Source organism: Cercospora beticola, chromosome 2 (assembly GCF_033473495.1).
Source record: "Cercospora beticola chromosome 2, complete sequence".
In the NCBI taxonomy this organism is placed as follows: domain Eukaryota; kingdom Fungi; phylum Ascomycota; class Dothideomycetes; order Mycosphaerellales; family Mycosphaerellaceae; genus Cercospora; species Cercospora beticola.
Genome location: NC_088936.1, coordinates 2,084,629 through 2,107,322, shown reverse-complemented (window position 1 = coordinate 2,107,322; position 22,694 = coordinate 2,084,629). Strand labels below are relative to the sequence as shown.

The following is a 22,694-nucleotide window of genomic DNA, read 5'->3' as shown; positions in this document are numbered from 1 at the left end:
TTTGCTGCGCTTCTGCTGCGCAAGATGGGATCGCCAAGCAAGACCAACCGTCTCTGTCCCTCCAATCGAGTGTTGATGCCCAGTCAATATGAGCATAAACAAGTCACAATAGCATTGTGTTCCTCCGTGTCAGGTGTGCAAAGCTTTCAGACAGCCTTTCTTCCCACGTGTCCACCATCCATTCTTTATGCAGTGGCGACAAAACTGATCCCACAGCACAAAACACACTTGCTGGTCTGTGGGAGACCAATGATTGGCTGATAGCACTTACAGCACAACTCGCCGTAGTTCGTACCGGGTTCGATGGCGTCGCGAAGGACCTTCATATCATCCACTGCGTGAAGGAAGCAGTGCGTACACTTTTCCTCGAGGCAGAAGCAGCCCATCTTACTGTGCTCGACTTCAACGCAGATCTTGGCGCAGAGGACACAGATTGGGACGTTGGCGCCATGCTCGATAATGTCGTTGTTGCCATCCAACATGGCCTGGAACATGGCGGTGCCGACGCAGACTTTGCAGGTTATGAAGCCGAGCTGGATGTCGTCGTGCCAGATTCCTCCACAGAAGAAGCCGTTGTCGTGGTCGAGGCCATGTCCGGTCTGCTCTTCGCAGGGGAGCGTGATGTGCTGAGTCAGGGGAATGCCTGGTGTCGGCGAATTGGCACGGATTGGTAGAGCCTGGGAAGCTGGTTCTTCGAGCAGGATCGGTTTAGTCTCAGAGATCGCTGGAGGCGGCAGCGAGGTTCGTTCGCATTCCATCTTGCCATCCGAGTACTGAGCTTGAGGCGAATCGATTGGAGACATCTTGCTTTGGAGTTCTTTCTTCGACGGAGAAGAGGTGAGAGGAGAAGACGCCAGGAATGAGTTCAGCGGCATTGCGCCAGTGAAGTTCGACTTGCGGTCGTAGGCGTTTGGTGACGTTACCGGCGACATCGTTGGTGCCATTGCTGGTGGTGGCGCAGATGTCATTGGTGCGGGAGCAATTGCTCGAAATGTCGAGTTGGTTGCCGCAGCTGCTAGCTTTTCCTCCATGCGCGGACGCGGCCCCGACACAAACGGCTCGACCATCCACACCGTACACTTACCAGCCTTCCTCACCTCCCGCAGCATCGCGCCCCCTGGCGGATTCATATCGATGTACATAAACAAAGCCCCGCCGCCGAAGTGTAGCTCGACTCGATCAACGCCTGTGTAAGGCTCGTAGGACTTACCTTGGACTGAACGGAGGCGCTGCATAGCAGACGAGCTCAGAATCTCCCAGGCTGGGATGATGTGGCGCTCGGCCTGGTCCTTCGGGATCCACTTGACAGAGGCTTCTTTGCAGTCCTCGTAGTTAGTGGTTGTCAGGAGGTAGTTGTTGGCATCTTCTCCAACAATACGCGGGAACAATTTGCGCGGCATCTTGTGACTTCGTGTATTGATGGTCTGTTGCGGATGTGATGTACTGATGTTCTTGGGTTTCAAACAGAGGTATGTTGATGTGTGTTGAAAGTGGTGCTGGTTTTACGAGAAAAGAATGTTGAGGGGCAAGCGAGGAAGTTATACGTCGCACCTGCTGCAAGTGAAGTTCGAGCCGTTGAGCACGTTACTGCCTTGACTTGCACAATGCTATTGTTAATGAACTTCACGCATTGCACTGCGACAATATGGAAGCTAGATTCACGTGAAACATGATCTTGCTGCTGTACAATAGCGGCCTATTGTTAGGCTTGATGTCTCCGAGGGCGAGGTTCCACATTCTCGTGCTGAAGAACGTGAGACCCTGTTTCGAAGGTGAGCTCTATTATGCGTTGCTGTGCTGCGCCTGCACTTCAGAAGAAGTGTTTCAACGGCTTCAGGTCAAGTGAGACTCGCGCACGTCACCCTCAAATGACCCGCGATCTCGTGTGCTCAATGCTCTTTCCATAGAGCAGTGGCAAGAGCAACCGCAGCATTGGCCACGCGCGGTAGCCTAGTGGAAAAGCCATCGTGTTCGAAGGGAAGTATATCTTCATCGGTGCACCTTCCGCATAATTCCTCAGGCTCCAGACATCGGCAAAGGACTATTGATGCGCTCTACCAGGCTTGTCCAAGGCACCATATAGTACGAATCGGTGCTAACGTAGTGGCCAAATCATTACGCCTCATTATTCCATCCGAAGCTGCACAGCGATGCAGAGTCATTGTGAGCAGCGTTGCGAGGTGCACAAAGAACATTCCAGCAACGGATGAGCTGGTGACATCGTGTCGATTCGAGCACGGAGTGAGCACGGAGGGAATTCAGATTTCAATGCAGGCAAGTGCATGTGCTGCACGTTGGTGAATCGCGAAATTGGAGCGGGGGAAGGTGGAAGTGAAGTTCGACGCGTTTCTTGGCAGTTGCAGGGATACGCGTTACCACGCGTGTTGCTGCCTCAGTACCTGCAGCCCACATCGACAAGACCACCTTCAGCACCATTGCCAGCAGTGTCACCGACTCCGGCGACGACATCATGGCCGGCCGAAAGCGGTCGCGAGACCCGGACGACGTTGACGGTGACAGCGAAATCGAGATCGAAAGTGCCACTTCTTCGTTCCGCCAGAATGACGCGAACCACAAGCGAACAAAAGTCGCCATGGCGCAGGCCATGGGCAGCTCGGTCGTTTCGGAGGAGGAGGAGGACGATTACGAAGAGGTGTTGATGGCTGGTTCAGACGATCCTGGCGACGGAGAATCGGACATCGATTATACCCTCCGGCAAGACTCGAGCGATAACGAACAGGAAGATGACGAGGTCGACGAGATCAAAGCCACGCAATTCGTCGAGAAAAAGCTACGCGAGCACAAGGAGAACGTGCCTGCCGAGTCGGGCGTTATCGAAATGGTGTACATGCGCAACTTCATGTGCCATTCGAACCTGACCATTGAGCTTGGCCCGCTCATCAACTTCATCATTGGCCACAATGGCAGTGGAAAGAGTGCGGTTCTTACTGCTCTGCAGATCAGCCTGGGAAACAAGGCTTCAGGCACAAACCGCGCCAAGTCGCTCAAGGACATGATCAAGGCTGGCACGGACAGCGGCATGGTCGGAGTGAAGATAAAGAACCAAGGCGAGAATGCGTACAAGCCGGAGCTGTACGGCGAAACGCTCACTGTGGAGCGTCACTTTACAAAAAGTGGCTCGACGACATTCAAATTGAAGAGCACGGAGGGCAGGATTATCACCACGAAGAAAGGAGACCTAGATGATGTTCTAGATCATTTTGCGCTGCAAATGGACAACCCGATCAACGTGCTGACTCAGGACCTTGCCCGAGCATTTCTGGCGGGAAGCACGCCGGCTGAGAAGTATCGCTTCTTCATCAAGGGTACTCAACTGGAGACTCTGGATGGCGATTACAACATCCTGGAAGAACATTTGGACGGCACGGAAGCGCAGCTGTTGACGCGCGAGGAGATGATCGCAGAACTCCGTCAAAAAGAGGTCGAGGCTGCTGGTAGGGTGAAGCGGGCAGAAAGGGCCAGGACGCTGGAGGACAAATGGCACCATGTCGCTCGCCAACATGCTTGGGCACAAGTTGGTGATGCTGAGGCGACATTAGAGCACTATGAATCCAACGTAAATAAGGCAAGGGAACAGCTGGAACACCATGAACAGATCGCCGAAGAAGCCGGTGTCCGATTTGATTCTGAGGACACTGCTGTGGAGGCTGCGAAGCGTGGTGTTGAAGCACATCAAGAGGCCCTCCGCCCGTTGACAGATGCACATGCTGCTGCGAATGAAAAATTCACGGCCAACAAGGCTGAGCTGATGAAACTGGTGGCAGAAGAAAGGACTATCAAGGAGAATATCAAGGCCCACAAGAAGGAGATCAACCGTTTGGATGCGGAACTTGGCGAAGAACGACAGAGACTTGCTGAAGCTCACGGAGACGCGCATCAACAGCGCCTGGCGAAGCTTGACGAGCTGAAAGAGGCGGCAAAACAGGCAAAGCAAGCGCTCGATGCTCACAAAGCAAAATTACCCGATCTCACACAAGCAGTCAAAGCTGCCCAAGAAGCTTTGCAGCACGCTGATGCGCCAGTCAAAGCTGCAGAGCAGGAGGAGGCCAGAAGGCGCACAGCTCGCGATCAAGTCACCCAACAGCAAACACGCAAATGGGCTCCCTACCATCCTAAGATGGAAGCGCTATGTCACGCTATCGATCGGGAGACTAGATTCCGAACGAAACCTGTTGGACCAATGGGCTTGCATGTGCAGCTCATAAAACCTCAATGGGGCTCACTCATCGAGAAGACTTTCGGTAATAGCCTGGATTCGTTCGTCGTGACAAGCAAGTACGATCAGGAGCTTTTGCAGTCCTTGTCCAACCGGGTAGGGTGTCCTGCCAACTCGATCATCATGGCTCGCGGCGCGTTCGATACTGCTGGTCACGAGCCGGAAGATGACAGCGACACCATTCTCCGCGTGCTGCGAATCGACGACCCTATCGTAAAGCAAGCACTCGTGATCAACCACGGCTGTGAACAAACGGTTCTGATCGAAGACATCGATGCTGGCAAATCCTACATGTTTGACAGCGGGCGTCGGAAGAACGTCCGGGCTGTCCTCACTATGGCGCGTAGAGCCGGAGACGGCCAAAGATGGGAGTGGTCTCGCGCTGGCGAGCAAAAAGCGTCCGGCGTGCAAGGCTGGAACGGCCGTACGAGGATGGTAACCGACCGGCAACAAGAAATCGAGCTTCGCCAAAAGGAACACCAAACCGCTCAGCAGGCCCTTGAACATGCCAGACAAGATCGTAAAGCTGCGCAGCTGGCCCTTAATCAGGCGAAACAAGCCGTGGAGAAGCACAAGCGCGAGGTCAATGCTCTCAACATCCGGCACCAAGAGGCCGATGACGACGTCGACGGGCTGCAGAACGAGATCGACGCAAACATTCCTCAGGACGGCCGCCTTCAAGAGCTGGAAAACCAGCTCCGTGAAGTCAAGGCTGAGCTTGAGGGTGCCAAGGCCGCGATGGAAGATGCAATGGGGGCCCGAGCCAATCTGAATGACAAGGGTCGAGAGTTCAAAGACGCCGTTGATGAAGCACAGGAAGCTCTCGACAAAGAGCAAGTTCTGATACAGCGCGCCGAGCAACGTCTGCAGAAGTGCGAGGATGATCGCAGAGAAGCTCTTTACGCCAAAAATGCAGCTTTGGACGATGTCAACAGGTACAAAGAACATCTTGAGCGAACACAGCAGAAAGTGCTGGATCAGAAAGCTGTCGTGGACGACTGGACATCGGAAGCGCGTCAGACTAGCGAAAGAGTCGGTATCGAAGATGGACAGACCATCGAATCACTTGGACAGCAGCTCAGCCGACTGCAGGAGGACATCAAGAAAGCGCAGCGACAGCAGGGAGGAAGCCGCGAGGAACTGGTCGCCGCTCATCTCAAGGCTCACAACGCGCTGACCGAAGCCAAGAACGAGACTAAGATGATGAAACAGACCGCGGACGTAAGCATAATCGATCACAACGGACAATGGTAACTTGCTAACAGACCCGCAGACACTCAAATCCACCCTGACCGAACGCCGCCGACGTTGGGGACTTTTCCGCAAGTACATCTCGATGCGGACTCGAATTCAATTCAATTACCTTCTCTCCGAGCGCAACTTCCGCGGACGCGTACTGCTCGATCACGCCGAGAAAAAGCTGGACATCCACGTCGAGCCCGACATGACCAAGGCTTCGGATTCTGGACGGCAAGCCAAGACCCTCAGTGGTGGCGAGAAGTCTTTCTCGACCATCTGTCTATTGCTCAGTATCTGGGAAGCCATGGGATCGCCGATTCGATGCCTGGACGAATTCGATGTCTACATGGACAGCGTCAATCGTGCTCAGAGCATGGGTCTCATGATCCAGACCGCGCGACGCTCGGTTGGACGGCAGTTCATCCTCATCACGCCACAGAGCATGAGCAACGTTGATCTGGGCGATGATGTGCACGTTCACAAGTAAGTTCTCCTAACCCGTCTACTGCAATAAGTTTCTGATACTGACTACTCGTTCTAGAATGGCTGATCCGGAACGTCGCCGCGAGCCGGGACAAACTGCGCTCAATTTTGGCGCGGCTTGAGGGAATACTTCTTGACGAACTTGATGCCCGCTTCTCTTCGATTCATGACATGATACCACTTTTAGTATGGGATGTTGTACAAACTTTGATGCGATGCCTGCGAGGCCGCTGTTGAACCTTCTTCAAGCTTGTTTGCTTTTCTGAGTGCCGTCAAACTCTGCATGCCGTGAACATCGTGGGCCTTTCTTGATAAGTGCATGCGCAAGCTAATTACTGGTAGCTAGAGGTGAAGTGATGGGCGCGCTCGACTTCTAATACCTGCTGTTTGCATTGCTGGGATGCTGATGACAATGGCTCGCGAGTTGGCTGAGGGGTTCGTTTGAGGTGAAGACATGAAGCGCGACGCGAAGAGTGATAAGGTAAGCTGCCTCATGCTGTGCGACTTTGCGGGCCGCATATGCAGCTTCTAAAGCACAAGCATCGTTGGTGGCGTGCGTGAGAACTCACATGCAGTCCGATGTGAAGTGTGGGTTTTAGTGATTGAGGCCGCATTCACTCCACACCGCAAAGTTTTCTCGAACCTTTTCTGACAACCGTCCTAACTTCCTCGACTATATACCTTACAGACACCGCCCTTTAACATCTGGACAACTCCTCGAGATTTTGGAGAAGACGACAGACAACTTACAGCACCTCGAGCCAACTCGCGACGAACCCACAAGATGCCTTCTCGAGTAGACGACTCGATTCCCTCAGAAGGCTCCGTAGCTTGGGTCGACAACCTCCCCATCACCTCTATCAAATTAGAAGCCTTGAAACGCCCCTGCTGCGTCAAGAGCGCCGTCTCCAAATCCCACGGCCACTTCACATACGAAATCGTGTTCGGCGGCAGCTGCTCTCTTTGGGAAGGCCGTGTCCGCGTGCCTGAAGGCGACACCAGCGTCGAAATTCGCCTAGCCTGGAATAAACACGTTGCGAAACATCCGAAAGGCTCCGAGATCGAACCTATGCCATTTATCGTCAATCCTCGGAACGAGTTCGGTTGCGATTCTGTTGTCGGAAACATCGTCGAGGAGGGTCAGAGGGTTACGGGTGGAGCGTGGTGGTACAGGCGAACGTTACAAGTTCAGATCGAAGATACGACGTATGATGGGTCCGTGTACATGCGAAAGACGGATGCGAGAACGGCAGCGGCGATTGAAGTCGCCAAGATCGAGATGGCGCATGCGTTTGATAAGGAGAGAGATGCTGCGGATGCGATCAGGTCGATTGAAGAGGTTCCGGAGAAAGTGAAGGACAAGAAGACGTTCGATTTCGTGACGTATCCGCAGCAAGGGCGAGGAGTGGAGGTCATAGCTGATGATGTCCATGGGTATGACTTGTGGAAGCATCGCGTTGCAGTGACGAGTGTGAGAAAAGTGGGGATGAGGAGGGATGTCAGGTTCCGTTTGCTGCTGCCGGACGATGAGGAATTCTGGTTCCAAGGAGTATTGGAGGACGACATGAAGAGGGGAAGGTTTGAGCAGCTCGAAGTAGGAGAGTGAAAGAGTCGAAGGATGACGAGGGCTTGTGGAGGTAGGACTAGATCTTCTCAGTGGACTCAGTGTTGGCTATGCCGCTCAGGTTGGAGGCAACTTGCGATAGGAATTGGTCAGAGAATTAAGGAGGGACTGTCTCACGGCAGTGAGATGTTGGATTTTGCGGCCATCGACTTCGCGGTCTATAGCCGACATAGCATCTTGAGGTCGCTTCATATGCCAATCGCAAGATATGCTCTACCTCCCAAATCGTGAACTTTGATGCATGTTCGATGGTTAAACGACGAAAGATTGGGCCGTGAGGACGGCACCACGTGATCGTCTGAGTCAGCAACAAGTTTCACTTCCGCCTCGTCGACGCCAACCAGGGGCGCTCGCCAATTGCAGACGCGGTAAATGAGCAAAGCCAATCCGGCCTAGATGACTGCCGCCGCGCGCGAGCAGGCGCGAAGATGATTACCATGGCTCTCATCTTCATTCTTCCGTGAGTATACCAAGCTAAGTCGCTCTTTTCCATTCTTCACAGCACTGGACCGGTTCCACGCGCACGAGTGAGCGCAAGTCGCGACACAATGGCCGAGAAAGATTTCCACATCAGCAAAGAAACCCGCGTTCCAGAATGGGAGCACGTCGCAGCAGCACGAGCAGAACAAGGCGGCAACCTCGAGAGCAGCAATGGCATCAAGACGCATCGCAGTAGTCCATTCGGCACAACAGCAGCCTGGTCCAGCACCTTCGATCGCGTCCTCCCACCGCACCGCACGTACCTCCGCCTAAGCCGCAAGCGCTTCCTCATAGTCCTGCTCTGCGCGTTCCTCGCCCTCCTCGCTCTTATAATCGGCCTTGCCGTGGGCCTGCAAAGCTCGTCTAAACCCCAGAACCTGCCACTTCCTTCCAACGCAGAAACCCACACGGGTGAGCTCACATACTACGCGACCGGCCTCGGTGCCTGCGGCTACACGAACGCAGACGGCGACAAAATCGTCGCAGTCTCCCATCTCCTCTTCGACGCAGCAGGCTCGACGTCAAACAATGGCGGAAACTCGAATGCGAACCCTTTGTGTGGGAGAATGCTGCGCGCGAAAAGGTACAATGCTGCTGCGGGCGAGGAGCGCAGTGTAGACTTGAAGGTCGTGGATCGCTGCACGGGATGCCAGCCCACCGATTTGGATATAACTCAGAAAGTGTTCGAATACATGGCGGATGTTGATCAAGGGAGAGTCGATGTTACCTGGGCGTGGTTGTGAGAATTGAGCAGTGAGTGAGTGGAATTGGAGATTGATTAGAAGGAATATCTATGCACGTTGATACCCCATGGAAGTACAAGTTGATGTATCATTTCGAGCTGCTTTTCGAACGACCTCGATTTCAGATCGAATCTCCCTTGAAGTCACTTCTCCGCTTCTCTCTTGGTTGAGGGAGGCGACAGCGACGACCACGGTCGCACCAGCAACCAGATCTGTCTGCAGGTGCGGTTGTCCCGACCATACTTGCCTCTGTAACATACTCTGCACTTTCATCTCAAACCTACATGCCCATATCTTCACCACAGCTTGCCACAATCTGCATCCTGCATCGCATCCAGCACAATCAACACGAACATATCAAGAACCACCCACCATAACACCATCACATCAATATGAGCACCCAGAAGAAAGCAGTTTCACGCACCGTCTCCGCTCGCCGAGCAGCCGAGTGTCCATATCGCGCACCCCAGCTTCGCAGAATCCGCGAAGCCTACACCAAATTCTCCCTTTCTCGTAGAGACTACATCAAACGCCTCAAGAAGGAAGACTTGGAAAGCACTGCGGTGGTCCCACCTCTTGCAAGATGCCCCACCACGCTCAACGAGTGCACACTCTATGAGTTGAGCAACATCGCAATAGATTTTGAGTGCAAAGCAAGGGAGATGGCGCAACGATACGAGGCCTTGATAAATGGCTTTACGGAGGAGCTTGAGAGGAAGCACAGGGAGGAATTCGAGAGGTGGGAGAAGACTACGGTGTATAATTGTGGTGAGCACTCACAAGAGGAGGGAAGGCCCGCGAATTGTGAGGATGGATATGAGGAGATGGATGAAGAGTCGGACGTCGAAGAAGATGCCGACAGAACGGAGAGGCTAATCAAGGAGGCGACGGAGTTGCGAGTGGATGAGAAGGCGGTGTGTGCGGACTCCGTGATGGGCAAAACGCCGCCAGCTGAGTAGCGCAAGAGACATCGTCAGCCGATGGGAGGCTTGGAGGAACTTTCACTGGATGGACACGTTGTAGTCAACGGTCTCGAGGAGCCGGAGTCATTACTTTTCGCGAATTAGGAGTTTTGGTCGTATTGGTATCGTGTATGAGCGGAGCTGCGCAATCTCATGGTTCTTTTTCGCCCATCTCATCCGGTATGATGTGCCCTTTATTCGCCTGGAATGGCCTTTCTCCCTGAATGCGCTGAACTGGAGCGGTCGATGAATGCGGTGTTACTTCTGTCTCGTCGTCATCTAGACCCTCTTTCCTCATAATCATGATCTGCTCCTTGGCCGAGCTGTGTCTATTCGTCGCACCAGTAGACGAATGGATGGAGTCAATACTGACGCGCTGTATCCGCTTGACTTGATGCGCTTGACTCTCACAGTCTCGTTCGATCAACGAACCGGTTTGCGTAATCTCGCCTATGCGACCGATGCCGTATTTTCGCTGAGTAAATCGGTCCATACACGACAGTACAGAAGGTCCGCTTTGGCGCTGATGGAACGCCAGCGTCTCAGCTGAGTGTGCCCCGCCGTTGTTTTCGCCGATCAGACGTGGATAGAAATGCCGCAGGAAGAGTCGCATCGTGGGTAAGCAGGCGCATACGATGATCAGGTTGGCTTCGATGCAGACCCATGTCGCGGGAGTCACGATAGCCCATGAAACTAGCCGTCATCAGCAGCTATTGATCATGCGTTGCGAACGTATCGATGAAGTTGCACTGGTATCTTGTCGATGATGGTAGCTTGCTCGGATTCCTCGTGATCAAGGCAAGTCCGAGGTTACTAGCATGCTCATGGTGATACTTACGGTCCACAGCCCTCAATAGAGGTATCATCAAAGCCAAGCGGACTAGACTTATTATCATCGTGCTGCGGTGAAGCAAAGTGGTAAGCCCAGGTTCCATGCGTACCGCGGAAGAGTGCTAGTACACACGTACAGAGATCCAACACCGAAAATGAGCATGACACCCACTTTCTGCCTGAACGCCAGGTTCAGGCGGTTTAACAAAGGCATTGGAAGAACCTGCGCCCGATCCACGGTAAATCTCTATTCCATCACTGCTCTTGCTTGCAATCATTGACTTACTAGTATGATAATGTCTGTAGCCGCATTCATCCCCGCCATGGAGAGATAGACTTTGCCCCGATTGATGCAATGGCCATATGTGACAGTGGGATCCCAGACGCGCTCCAGTGGAAGGCAGGCAAAAATAAGTGCAGCGGTTGCAGCAGTGGCGAAGCTGGTAACAAAAGTTATTGTGGCGTAGATCGAGAATATGAACCACTTTTCCGGTGAGATCCGAAGGTAGAGCATCAGTATGGAGACTTTCGCCAATGCAGTTGTCCAAACGTATAAGATGACAGAAACTCCGGTAAACAGTCCCATGGTCTTGAAGTTCGGCACGCTCAAATCCCAGACGTGGACTCCTTCGATCTTTTGCATTTTGAGATAGACGATTAAGACTTGGACTACCACCGACAAGGCCTGAGGTCAGTCAGCAATTGCTACATCGCTCATGCGACTGTGATCCTACCTTTGAGAGAAGCAATGCCACATCGTCGAAGCCGAATCGTCGTGCCAAAAAGACCTTTGTGTAGATCCGGATCGTGAGAAATATGGCTGCGATAAACATGCCAATTATGGCCGCCACAACGCCAGGGAGTATGTTCTTTGTGGGCGGATGAAGCAGATCTGAAGTCACTCCGGGAGGTGAGCTTGCGGCTGGCGTCTGCGCCAAATGGGTCGTAGACATGCCTGAGACCGGGTCGCCTCCTGCATAAGGTGCACACGGAGTTGGCGTCTTACGGCTGCTTCGATTGTATGCCTGCGTTTTGCGGACAGTAAATTGTCGCGATGGCCCGTTAGCAATCCATATAAGATGGCGGAAGATCTTCTTTGAGCTTTGAGCGCATGTGCTCCTCGCTCTCGGTCGATGATCGAGGTCTTCGTTATGGTGTTCCTGCTTGCTTGCGTCTGCGTATCGGCCGCCGTGACAGCAGACGTCCACATCGACTACCTAGGTAGCCATTCACGTGCCTTCTCTGCCGACCAACAACCGAATGTATTAGCTTTTGGTGACATGTAACTTGTCAAGCATTGAATTCCAAGCATGTCTGCACGTCGCCAATGAGGTTAGCGCACGGGGACCCGGGGAATCCCTATAGCAGCCGCCTCTGCCAGTGTGCTACTTTGCACCTTGCAAAGACATTGGCGCTCCAGTTCAATTCTGAGAAGGTCGGAATGCCCGACGCGATCTCCGCCTCTACCATGCATGAGAGTGTTCTTTCCAGAAGGCTCTGTGCTGTGACTGTGAGTAGCTCGCGCCACGTCGGTGATTCTCCTGGGACCCGACCGCTCAGCGAAGTAAGATGGAGACCAGCCGTCAAACCGTATCGAGCATGTGAAGAGAACGACCTCTGGAGAATCTGCGGGGCCGTATTAAGACGCGGGATCTTCCCGGTAAGTACGTCTCCAAGCCATAACGTGTGAGAACCATTGTCAAGATCTCGGGGCAAGAGGCGCTGCTGTAGCTCGAGGCTGATCACTGCAAGGGCAAGAAATCACGAGTTAGGGTTGCCCAGTTTAGGCGTGAGGCACACACAGCCTTGCAAACTATGCTTTTTCAGGTCAATCCAATGCACGGCAGAGCTGTCTGGGATCCATCGGCCGGGAAGCGTTTTGATCGTAGGCTGCTAAACCAGAGAATACGAATCGGCTAGAGACATACCATCTGGAACGTGGCCCCATCGCTATGTATTTTGGCCATTGCCAGCAGTCCAAGCATTAGGATCGCAGCCGTCACACACGGTACGAAGTGCGTAAGATAGCAGCGGTTGAACAGATGATGTGACCGGACGTGAGAAGACGGTATTAGCTCCGAACAAGGACCAGGACGTTGCAGCCGGCGCTATCCCGACGTCCGGCAAAGGGTTCCGAGCCCGGTAATGCTTGCGTTGAAGGGGTTTTCGCGTGTCGTTTTGGTCGCTCCGAGTCCATGATCACTGCCGAGACATTATATGGCCTTCTCTAATGTGCCATGGAACTCTCTCCTGGAGCAGCTGTGCTTCACGGATGCATAGGATACGTAGTAGAAGGTTTTGGCGTGTACATACAATGTGCTGCATACGAAATGGGCTGGAAAGCTGCGTGTGATGAGGTTCGCTGCACCGCGAAGCTGCATGAAGCTGGACGTCAGCCACTGCAACCTTTCACAGAGATACCGACACGAGGCATTTGCGTCCTCGACCCGAGCAGGTCGTACCGTATCACTCGTGCATATGCTGTAGGAGTCGATCCTTGCTGTTTTGAGCTGGATGGATTAATGATCAACCTTGGGGTGCCGCAATGCCAGGTTGTTGATGGCTGCACCGGAAGAGATCGCGCACAACATGCTGCCCGATCAAACAGCTCGGCGCCGGACGAGCATACCCTGGGCCATATGAAGCTGCTGTGGCCATAGGCTCATCCGAAGAGACCGGCCAGTATCTCACCTGGAGAGTACTTCGATAAATACAGATACCGATCAGGGAGGAAGTTTCCTGCGCGCATCCAGTGTAATAGCCACGGGCATGGTTTCGAAAGTGAACGTGACTTTGTTCGTGCGGTGTGAAGAAAGGTCAATCTGAGATCTGCCGGCCCGGTCGGGGTGGGCCGTACGGACGGCGCCAAGACCCTCCCTCTCCTCTCCCTCTCTCTCGAGTACATTGAAGACGGTGAACATCAATAACAACAACTCGTCCAATTTCGTACAACCTGCCGGGGAAGCTCTGGATGCCAATTCACCTGTGTGCACCCAGTGAAAGGCGTCAGACGCATGCTGCGCTGCAAAGACTTTTTCGCGCCATGACCGCGCTGTCCATTCGTACTGTTAATATCATCTACGATCAGTTTTCATCCATCGGCGACCAAGATCATCGAATGACTTCGGCATCACCAGAATCAAGATCATTCTCGAAAGGCTCATGTCTTGTCCCTTGACCGGAAATATCAGCCGTGCAGCCCAGACACTCACGACTACAGTGTATAGCCATCTACCAGTGTCATACTTTGCGAGTGGCTCGATTCTGAACCCTATGAGCTACTCGATAGCATGCTTAGCTTCAACTGACAGCTCGCAATGGCGACAGTTTCGAGTGGCATCGCATAAATTTCAAGACCATCATGATCGACCACAGCTTCGCCAAGCTCGCAATCACGTCCATTTTGGGACAAGTGCGCGAGGCGCCGATGGTATATGAGCTAACGAGAACCCAGGTCAGATCAAAAATCGCGAATCGCAAATGTAGTACTTCATCTTCAGAAAAAGTGCAAGATCGAAGTTACCCACTTCACTGACAGACCACGCGCGCTGATATGTCTCAACCTCCATTAAACATCGCCATCCTAGGCGTAGGCCGCATAGGCAGCACAATAGCCTTCCAACTATCCCAGATTGGCAACCACAAAATCACAGGAATCGCGCGTCCAAAATCAAAACGCCTAGAACAACTTCGTCAAGACGACGGAATCCTCAACACCAAAAATCAAAAAGCACAAATCACAACCCTCGACCACCTCAATCCACAAATTCCCTACGACCTCATAATCGTAACCCCCCTAGCCCACCAAGCCCAACCTCTCCTCCCAGTTCTCCAACAAAGCTCCGCAAAGTGCATCCTCTTCATGTTCAACACCTTCACACCCGAGAACCTCATCAACACAATCGGCCACGAGCGAACCGCATTCGGAATGTCCTTCTTCCAAGCCAATCTCAAACCCGACGGACGTCTTGAAAGCAAGATCACCGGTCCTGGAACACAAAGAACTGTCCTGAGCGATCCTCGCTGGGTCGAGCTCTTCACATCCTCAGGCCTCCCGGCTGAATTCGAGCCCAATATGCCGCTTTGGCTCCGCTGTCACACGCCCATGACCATTGCACTCGAAAAGACCATGGCGAAAGGGCATCAGCGAGGTTCTGGCGTTTCGTGGGGCGAAGCGATGGACATGGCGAACGGGATTCGAGACTGCTTTGCGTTGATTCGGAAGCTGGGGTACGAAGTGTATCCGAATGGGAAGAGGAGAGTGGATGCTTGTCCGAAGTGGATCGTTGCGTTCGGGTTCTGGTTTCTGTCGAGGTTGAGGAATTTGAGAGAGTTGTTCGTGACGGGAACGCCGGAGTGTGATGCGATTATGGATGCGATGGCGGAGGTGGCAGAGCACGCTGGGTTGCAGAAGGAGGCTGAGCGAGTGAGAGCATTGAAGCCTATGAGAGGCGATCCGTTAAGAGTGAAGCACGGATGAGATGACGTGACAGGTCATGGAGTGTGGCAGCTCCGCCAACATTGTTGTGATCGGCCAGCGGGGACACAAATGACACAACAATCCGGCCAGGTGGTAACGAAGGAAGCAACACAGCGGCAGTGGAACAACAGAGAGCAGGCAACAGGAGACAGACGACGGAAGACAGGCAGAAACCAACTTGGAACAGGAAACAAATGGCAAGCAACAGGAAGCACATTGGTGACTCAGGACAGGAGACTCATTTCATGGCTACTCTCAAGGTATCAAAACAGTCGTATCATGCTGATGTCTCAGGTTCCATCGCAGTGTGTTCTCCACCTCCCATCAAGCCATCCAGGTCAAATCATCGAGAGTTGCAGTGATGTGTCAGGTCAAAGAGCGATCAAGGCTTCTTGTCGGCCTTGAGATCGGCCTTCTTGTCAGCGATGTCAGCCTTCTTGTCGGCAATGTCGGCCTTCTTGTCGCTGATGTCGGCCTTCTTATCGATGTGGTCGGCCTTCTTGTCGATCTTCTTGTCGGCGTGATGGTGGTGGTGGAACATGTTGTCCTAGTGCTTGTCCATCCCGAGCGCACCCTTGACCTTGTCGGTCACGCTCTCGTCGCCAGTGCGGGAGACCTTGTCGGCGGCGGACTGGGTGGTCGACTTTTGGGAGTCTGGGACGGCGTCGCTGGAAGCCTGTCAGTGAGGAGTGACTTGGAGAAGGCCTCAGGGCGTGACATACCGGGCAACCTTGTCGGCAGCACCACTGGTCTTGTCGCCGACCTTGTCGACAGTGGACTTGGACTTGTCTGGAGTGACCTTGTCGGCGATCTCTGTGGAGGCACAGTCAGTGGCAGAAGCAACAGGCGATGACGGGAGGCGTACTGTCGGAGATGTCCTTGCGGCTAGCGTCAGACATGTTGACGGTGGATGGATTGAAGATTGGTTGAGTGCTTGAGTGATTGCTGGTGGGCTGGTGGTTGAAATGTGGTGTCGTTTGCTTGAGGTATCGGAGTGGGGTGTTGGTGGAAGAGAGAAGAAACGATTGAGGTGGGAGATGACTGCTTATATGGAAGGCAGACAGGCAGTTGCCCACGCGTGACGATTACGCGGTTGCCACGACAGTTCCTGCCACTTGCACATGCCGCCTTCCACAAGCACACCGCGACCTGGCAGGCACGCGATGATCGTGCTGCCGTCACTGCTGGCCGTGCCCATTGTCAGTGCCCTGGAGTCACCGATACACGAGCGTTCTGGTACGCGACCTGACGCCACTTTCCATCATCAAACCTGCTTCACTGTCCCGTCTGTGAGGCTCCTACTCGCATGCAACAAGACTCTGCCGCCTGCGAATACAAAGCAAGGCAGTCGGACAGCGTCTTGCAACAATATCCCCCTCCTGCATGGCTGCCATGTGTCGGATTGCAACGCAAGCTGGCAGCGAGAACAACTGTGTCGAGCGCGACGGCTGTTGGCTTTGTCGAGAAAGCCTCAGCCAACGCGGGCGGTGGTGGTGACGTGAAGTGAAGTTGTGGCTCAAGCTACGATGTTGCATTAGTTAGCTGGCACAAACATTGAACTTTTGATAATACGCCGCCCAATGATGTTGATCTCACAAAGAGCTGCGATCACCAGTGAAGGTTGACTCCACTTGCTTCGTAGAATAACGGCTCGGCCAATGTCATCCTCCGCGCAACCTCTTCACTGTTGCTCGCGAACATGGCGACCTCACAATCATCGCTCGCTATACAGGAGACCACTCTGCGCCCGTCTGTCCTCATTGACTCACACGTCCGAAGCGATGGTTTGGGGAGGTGCGCTTTGAGACTATCTGCGTTGGTACGGATGTTGCGAAGGCGGCTGTCGAGGCATTGAAGAAGTAATATCATCACTGTTGGGTGAGGGTCAAGGAGTATGCTAACGACCGAAAAGGGCCCATCCGTATGAAGAAGCTGCATACGAGGTGTACAAGATGGAACCATTCTATTCACGTTCATGAGGGTCTCCACTCGCGCCTGCTGTCAATGCGTACGGATTGCCCTTCGAACATGGCACTCGCTGCTGCTCGAGCGCAGCCTTCTCTGCTTCGTAAGTCGCGATGCATCACGTCGAGATATCATGGCAGTTGCCCCAGCCCTCGAAGTCAGCTTCTTGCAAACACGAGCGTCCGTATCAACACATAACAACAGGTCGACAATACAGCCCCCGACAGTCATCCCGAACCTCATCATTCAATCTGCATACTCTGGTGCATTAGCCGACCCACGACTTACAATGTCCAACACGTTCGATGTACCTGAAGACTGGGATGCCGCTGACTTGAAGTCTTTCAATGTGCTCAGGCAGCTGATTATGCTCGAAGAACCAGACGCACAAGTTCGAAGCCAGTTGCAAAGCATGAAGCCTCAACAGCTTGGGATTGTGTCACGACAGGTCTTTGATGCACTGCAACAAATGGATGTGCAGAAGCACGCCCTTTGGATCGAAGGAGGCCGAAGAGATTGGACTCCTCCGGAAAGAACCTTCGACCTTGCTGGAGCTGCCGACGATGTGGTCATAGAGAGCATAATCTCGATGTACGATTCGATGAAGGAAGCCCGAGAGGACTTAGATGTCATGCGTTCAACCTTAGCCCAGTTGGAAGCAGCAAGGACAGGTGTTAGTGGATATTACAACATGCAGCACCCAGGCAATATGGTAGGCACTTCACATATCTGCAACAGCACTTGTGGGCGCCCACCGCCTCAAAGCAATGGAAATTTGCGGGGCTCTTCAACTCAGGATGATAGCAGCCGGGGAGGCGCATCAGACCGTATCACAAGAAATTGGCGGGGCTCTTCAGGCCAGGATGACAGCAGTCGGAGAGGTGCATCACAGCGAATCAACGAAAATTGGCGCCAAAATTGGCGGGATTCTTCAGATCAGGATGATGGTAATCGGAGTGGCCCTCCAAACGAAGTCAACGGAGGCCAGCCAGGTTCTCCGGATCAAGGCGTTAGAGATCGGCGGGGCTCTTCAGGGTCGCCAGGCGGTGTGGCCGTCGATGCAACGACCTCCGCCAGTGGCTCAGCAACTTCGGAGCCAGCGGACGAGCATAACCGCGAACCACCTCGAAAGCCGGGCCCAACTTGAGAGGAAGATCGGAGCCTTTGATGTAAGACTTAGTATTGGGAAATGGAAGAAACAAATGAGGAGACTTGCAAAGCTCTCGCGCTTGTGCTGGGGTATATGGGAGAAGGAACATCGTTGAAGCATCGCGCATCATGGGAAGACTGTTTCAAAGGACATACGCAGCAACATTGGGGAAAGGCATCACTCGTTTGGAGGTAACATCAGCTTCAGGAATATCTATACCTGTATGGCAGCACTCGAGCAATTCAAATGGTACCATGACACTTCACTAAATCATTGGTCGACTGGAAAACCGTTCAGTTTTCCGCAGCGATCAGTTCCATGTGCAACTCCTTAAAGACGTGCCTCGCGAGGCGCCATCCAAAAGTTCGCACAATGTTGTAAGCAGCCAACCAATATAGACGATCTGCCAACATTCAACGTCAACGCTCGTCCTCAGCGAAATGGTGTACTCGTTAAGTCGCCAGATATTCTGTCGCTCGGTTGTGGACTGCAGCGAAAACAGAATAGAAGCCTTATCTGGTTTCAATTGTGCTTTCCTTGTCCAGTTTCCATTTGTTGCAGAGCGACTGTTTTTTGCCTTTCGTGAACGCCTTCTTGTGATTGAAATCTGTTCTCCTCTGCCTGAGGAGAAGCTCCACATTATTTTTGTTCTCCCAAGGCCGTTTCCTTCGGCCACAGTTCTCCAAGGCTTGGGAGATGATTCAGCTATTACATGCGGTCTTGATAGCGTGGCCTATAACGATCGTCCTCAGCGAAATGGTGCAGTCGGTAAGTCGTCAGGGAATGCTGATGCCCGATACCATCCGTTCGTGGTGCTCATTGAAGACAATTATATCCTCTGTCTTTCACGTCTCCATGGGCGATCTCACTGCGTTGCAGGGCGATTGTTTTTTGTCTTTTGCTCTGATTGTTCCGTCCGGTCGCAGTGGACCTTGATGATCCGAACAAGGGCCAAGATTGAGTGGTGTCTGTGCCTTCAATCCTTTCTCTCTCGTTTTGGTTTATCTCTCGGCCATGATCTAGACTTGAAGTATGACCCGATGAACCAACTTCTAAGCGATTGTCTCCGGCTCGATGGCTCACTCAGTAAGTCATGAGCTTTCCAGTTAATGCTTGACCAGGGACCAGGTGCTTTCCAACGACGAAGCTGTTGGTTCGTCCAAGAAGTAGAATGTTCGGTCGCTCCCGCTCTCTGGCCGAAGATGATTGTTTTTGCTTTTGCAACTCATTTGGGCAGCAGGCAGAGAGCACTACAATGTGGCTTCTTGGAAGAACAACATAAAGTAAAATTGAATGTTTTGATCTTTTCAAGGCTGTACAATCGTTTTACCGCATGCCTATCTCCAATGCAGTTGAACGAGAAATCACCTTCATCTCAGATGCTACTTAGCGCGAATTAAGCATCTTCATCGGCACTTTACCAATACCTTAATTCTGTCCTTTGCTCAGGCATCTCGACATCACAACCAGGGGGTATATCCAAGTCAAAACCCGCCTCCATCCCCAGTTACTCATCCCATCATCATTGTTCACCTTCCGTAGACCTAATCCACATCATCGTCGCCACCACCAGTCCCCGCAGGCGACGCTTTACTAGGATAGAAGTCGATCTTTCCACCAGGTTGCAGCACTCCAGAGCGATCGTACATACTCCTCGCTCGCAGGAACGGATCCAGTTTCCAATAGTTTTCCGCAAGGCGTTGTGCTATCCGTGGTCGACCTTCGCCTTTATCTTCATTATGTATCCATGCTTGAGTTTCCTGCTCGTAAGATTTCACCAGTTCCTGTCTTTCGGCTAGGAGTTTATCACGAGTGGCAGTGTCTTCGATCTGAGTGTCCTCGTTAGGTTGAGGCTCCGGGTAGCTGTAAGTGTAGTCTTCATCGCCGCCAAGTTCCTTCATAATGCGGTCTCTGGGGATAAATTCTTCAAGTTCGTTGACGTTTGAGGCGAAGTGGACTTTTGATGCCACGACGGGATCAAGCCAGCCGCGGATGATCTTCCAGATGCCTTGGAAGATCCAGGGAGATTTGTACACGACGACGCTACCGAGGGATTCGGGGTAGTTTGCTTCGAAGCACTTGATCATGAATTTGACAGGAGTGTAGTCCATGTTGGCCATGGAGAAGTCTGTCATGTCAAAGACGATGGTCTGCCACAAACCAACGTTAGCTGTGCATACCTATGCTCTACTCCCTCTGCACTTACCGCAGTGTCGACTGGAGGTCGGAGCAACATCCGCGCAGTCTCTATCGTGTACACGGTATATCTCTCCAGACTCTTCTCGCTCTGCTCACCCTGGCGATGCAGCCGGACCCTCACGTAACAGCACGGTCTCCCATCCTTGTCGGTCCCGTGTAAGAAGCTCTTGCCCATCCTCAACTGCGCCAGAAAATCCTCTCCCTCTTTCTTCTCGGCAGCATTTGAGCTCTGGCTCTCGCGCAAAGCGTGGCCTTCACCCTTGATCATGATGTCGTCATCCACATGCATTTCCACGAGACGCCAGTGCATTGTCGAGATGAGCATGATGAGAGCTGCCTGAACGTCCCATTTACGAGCTCGCAGGAAACGAAGAAGAAGTGCGTCGGGATCATCGTGTTTGGAGAAGGACCATAACGCAGCGCGGATCTGCTCGGGCGCGAGGGATTTCAGCGCTTGCTCGTACTCTTTCGTCTGGCCGTGCTTGTCGTTGGTCACACCCTCTGCCTCATCCGCCTTGTCCTTCTTGCTGCTGCGCCATGAGGAGAATCTCGATTTTTTCTTGGTATCCTCCACCTCTGGCTTGACTTCTGTGGACGTTCGTGGTGGGGCGGGCGTTGTGCCGTTGGTCGCGTGCTCAATTCCCGCAATGTCAGAAAGGGCAATCCACATCTCTTTGAGCTTCGTCTCTTGTTCAGCCGTCAGATTTCCGGGTCTTCCGGGCGCATCTCCGTACGGCGCCATGTCTGTATCGATTGAGCCCGCGCTTGGGGCCTCGTCCGATACTGATGTAGACGAAGATGATGATTGCGAGTATTGTATGCCGATATATGCAACTCCCACAGAGATGATGCCAGCGATGGCGAGATTGGTCAAACTGACCGCGCTGTGTTTAGGCGACGAGGATGTAGGTGGCTGTGTCGTTAGTTTGCATGCGTAAGATGAAGTGTGGGACCCGCGTTGAGTAATGAATGAGCGCGTGGGCGCGGAGACGGCGGAATATCGACAAGAATGGCGGAGGACGACAGGGCGGCGGAGCGCAGAGGACATGTAGAGGGACCGGAGGACGAAAGGTGGTGGAGGATGAGAATATCGAAAATGGACAGCTCCAATTCACTTCTCAGTCAGCACATCCTCGTTCGTTCCTTGTACGAGCAGAGCAATGACGCTGATCGCAATCCGGACCGGACCCCTCGCCAAGCCCCTCCCACCAAACAACACGTCTTCCCATCCTCACCACGCGTCGCAACGCTCACCGCGCCATCGAGCCATACCGGATCTCTTCCTCCACCATCATGGCCACCACCGCTACCCCCGGGACTGATGATACGCGCCAGCGCTCCGCGTCGCATTCTCGCACGCGATCCGGCGCAATTCCTTCGCGACCCACGACACCCCTCCGTCCACCATCTCGCACCTCTCTCCGAGCTTCCCAATCAACACCTACCGCAGGCTCCAACCTCGGCACGGATTCCCACCCACTTTCGACACTCGAGCCATCCTTTGGCGAGCTCTCAGACGCTATGGCCGACCTAGAAGCCAACATGATGCATCTCCAACTGCTCAATGACAGCATCAGCCGCTTTAACGAAAACTTCGGTGCCTTCCTCTACGGCATGAATATGACTGCGTTCTGCGTAGATTTTCCTGAAGCTCCGATTCCGCAAAGTTATACGCGACACAAGGGCGATTATAATCCATTGGATGACTCGCCGTTTCGTTTGGATGTTGCTGGACAGGGTGCTGGCACGGGAAGAAGGGAAGGTGATATAGAGGCGACGTTCATGACGAGTGATACAAGTGGCTTCGTGGAGAATCCCGAACCGAGTACGATCAAGAAGAGTGCGGCAAGTAGTAGCAAATTCAGCTCTGTGCCGGGGAGTATGAGTAGGCCAGGGCAGTTCAACCCACGAGGGAGAGGGGCGAACGCGGGTGCCGGGAGGGGAGGTGCTGTTGGTAGAGGCACTGCTGCCGCGGGACGGGCTCGTGGAAGTGGTATTGCTAGAGGTGCAAGCACAGGGCGAGGGGGTGTTGGCGGAACGAGGGGCAGCGGCATCGCGAGAGGCGTGGGCAGAGGCAGGGGTGCCAAGTGATGACAGTCTTATGAAGATTGAGGAATATCGTCGAACAGGTCTCGCACATCACTCAAAGTCGCCATGCACAGCAGGCGACTCTGGACTTGGGCGCTCACAAGGCAAGCGTGGAGCTCACGTTCTGCGGCAACTCAGCTTCGTCTCCTGGACAGTGGGAGAGCGCAAAAGACAAATGTTATGAACACCCGAATACCTGTCGCCGTTGTGTCC

At 53.3% G+C, this 22,694-nt stretch overlaps 11 protein-coding genes across 11 annotated transcripts; 7 read left to right on the top strand and 4 right to left on the bottom strand.

Moving 5' to 3' along the window:
* Positions 1 to 185: 185 nt before the first annotated feature.
* On the bottom strand, positions 186 to 1,400 carry RHO25_002834 (uncharacterized protein; the record flags this gene model as incomplete). The annotated part of the gene is made up of 1 exon (XM_023598382.1): positions 186 to 1,400. One exon carries the CDS (start codon positions 1,398 to 1,400, stop codon positions 186 to 188), a length of 1,215 nt encoding a protein of 404 aa, XP_023455308.1.
* A 1,070-nt stretch (positions 1,401 to 2,470) lies between these two features.
* Positions 2,471 to 6,081, top strand: RHO25_002833 (uncharacterized protein; the record flags this gene model as incomplete). Its single annotated transcript, XM_023598381.2, has 3 exons — positions 2,471 to 5,458; positions 5,511 to 5,959; positions 6,018 to 6,081. The coding sequence occupies 3 exons, from the start codon at positions 2,471 to 2,473 to the stop codon at positions 6,079 to 6,081; spliced, it is 3,501 nt and encodes a 1,166-aa protein (XP_023455309.1).
* A 662-nt stretch (positions 6,082 to 6,743) lies between these two features.
* Positions 6,744 to 7,565, top strand: RHO25_002832 (uncharacterized protein; the record flags this gene model as incomplete). Its single annotated transcript, XM_023598380.1, has 1 exon — positions 6,744 to 7,565. One exon carries the CDS (start codon positions 6,744 to 6,746, stop codon positions 7,563 to 7,565), a length of 822 nt encoding a protein of 273 aa, XP_023455103.1.
* Positions 7,566 to 8,131: 566 nt separating this feature from the next.
* Positions 8,132 to 8,806, top strand: RHO25_002831 (uncharacterized protein; the record flags this gene model as incomplete). Its single annotated transcript, XM_023598379.2, has 1 exon — positions 8,132 to 8,806. One exon carries the CDS (start codon positions 8,132 to 8,134, stop codon positions 8,804 to 8,806), a length of 675 nt encoding a protein of 224 aa, XP_023456070.1.
* A 392-nt stretch (positions 8,807 to 9,198) lies between these two features.
* RHO25_002830 (uncharacterized protein) lies at positions 9,199 to 9,765 on the top strand (the record flags this gene model as incomplete). The annotated part of the gene is made up of 1 exon (XM_065602307.1): positions 9,199 to 9,765. One exon carries the CDS (start codon positions 9,199 to 9,201, stop codon positions 9,763 to 9,765), a length of 567 nt encoding a protein of 188 aa, XP_065458379.1.
* Positions 9,766 to 9,919: 154 nt separating this feature from the next.
* Positions 9,920 to 11,552, bottom strand: RHO25_002829 (uncharacterized protein; the record flags this gene model as incomplete). Its single annotated transcript, XM_065602306.1, has 5 exons — positions 9,920 to 10,461; positions 10,607 to 10,668; positions 10,737 to 10,822; positions 10,886 to 11,284; positions 11,334 to 11,552. 5 exons carry the CDS (start codon positions 11,550 to 11,552, stop codon positions 9,920 to 9,922), a joined length of 1,308 nt encoding a protein of 435 aa, XP_065458378.1.
* Positions 11,553 to 14,152: 2,600 nt separating this feature from the next.
* On the top strand, positions 14,153 to 15,079 carry RHO25_002828 (uncharacterized protein; the record flags this gene model as incomplete). The annotated part of the gene is made up of 1 exon (XM_023598377.1): positions 14,153 to 15,079. One exon carries the CDS (start codon positions 14,153 to 14,155, stop codon positions 15,077 to 15,079), a length of 927 nt encoding a protein of 308 aa, XP_023456080.1.
* Positions 15,080 to 15,461: 382 nt separating this feature from the next.
* On the bottom strand, positions 15,462 to 15,978 carry RHO25_002827 (uncharacterized protein; the record flags this gene model as incomplete). Its single annotated transcript, XM_023598376.1, has 4 exons — positions 15,462 to 15,626; positions 15,672 to 15,747; positions 15,802 to 15,892; positions 15,945 to 15,978. 4 exons carry the CDS (start codon positions 15,976 to 15,978, stop codon positions 15,462 to 15,464), a joined length of 366 nt encoding a protein of 121 aa, XP_023456079.1.
* A 1,199-nt stretch (positions 15,979 to 17,177) lies between these two features.
* RHO25_002826 (uncharacterized protein) lies at positions 17,178 to 18,191 on the top strand (the record flags this gene model as incomplete). The annotated part of the gene is made up of 1 exon (XM_065602305.1): positions 17,178 to 18,191. The coding sequence occupies one exon, from the start codon at positions 17,178 to 17,180 to the stop codon at positions 18,189 to 18,191; it is 1,014 nt and encodes a 337-aa protein (XP_065458377.1).
* A 1,547-nt stretch (positions 18,192 to 19,738) lies between these two features.
* RHO25_002825 (uncharacterized protein) lies at positions 19,739 to 21,135 on the bottom strand (the record flags this gene model as incomplete). Its single annotated transcript, XM_023598375.2, has 2 exons — positions 19,739 to 20,344; positions 20,401 to 21,135. The coding sequence occupies 2 exons, from the start codon at positions 21,133 to 21,135 to the stop codon at positions 19,739 to 19,741; spliced, it is 1,341 nt and encodes a 446-aa protein (XP_023456078.2).
* Positions 21,136 to 21,686: 551 nt separating this feature from the next.
* Positions 21,687 to 22,484, top strand: RHO25_002824 (uncharacterized protein; the record flags this gene model as incomplete). Its single annotated transcript, XM_023598374.2, has 1 exon — positions 21,687 to 22,484. One exon carries the CDS (start codon positions 21,687 to 21,689, stop codon positions 22,482 to 22,484), a length of 798 nt encoding a protein of 265 aa, XP_023456077.1.
* Positions 22,485 to 22,694: the final 210 nt, after the last annotated feature.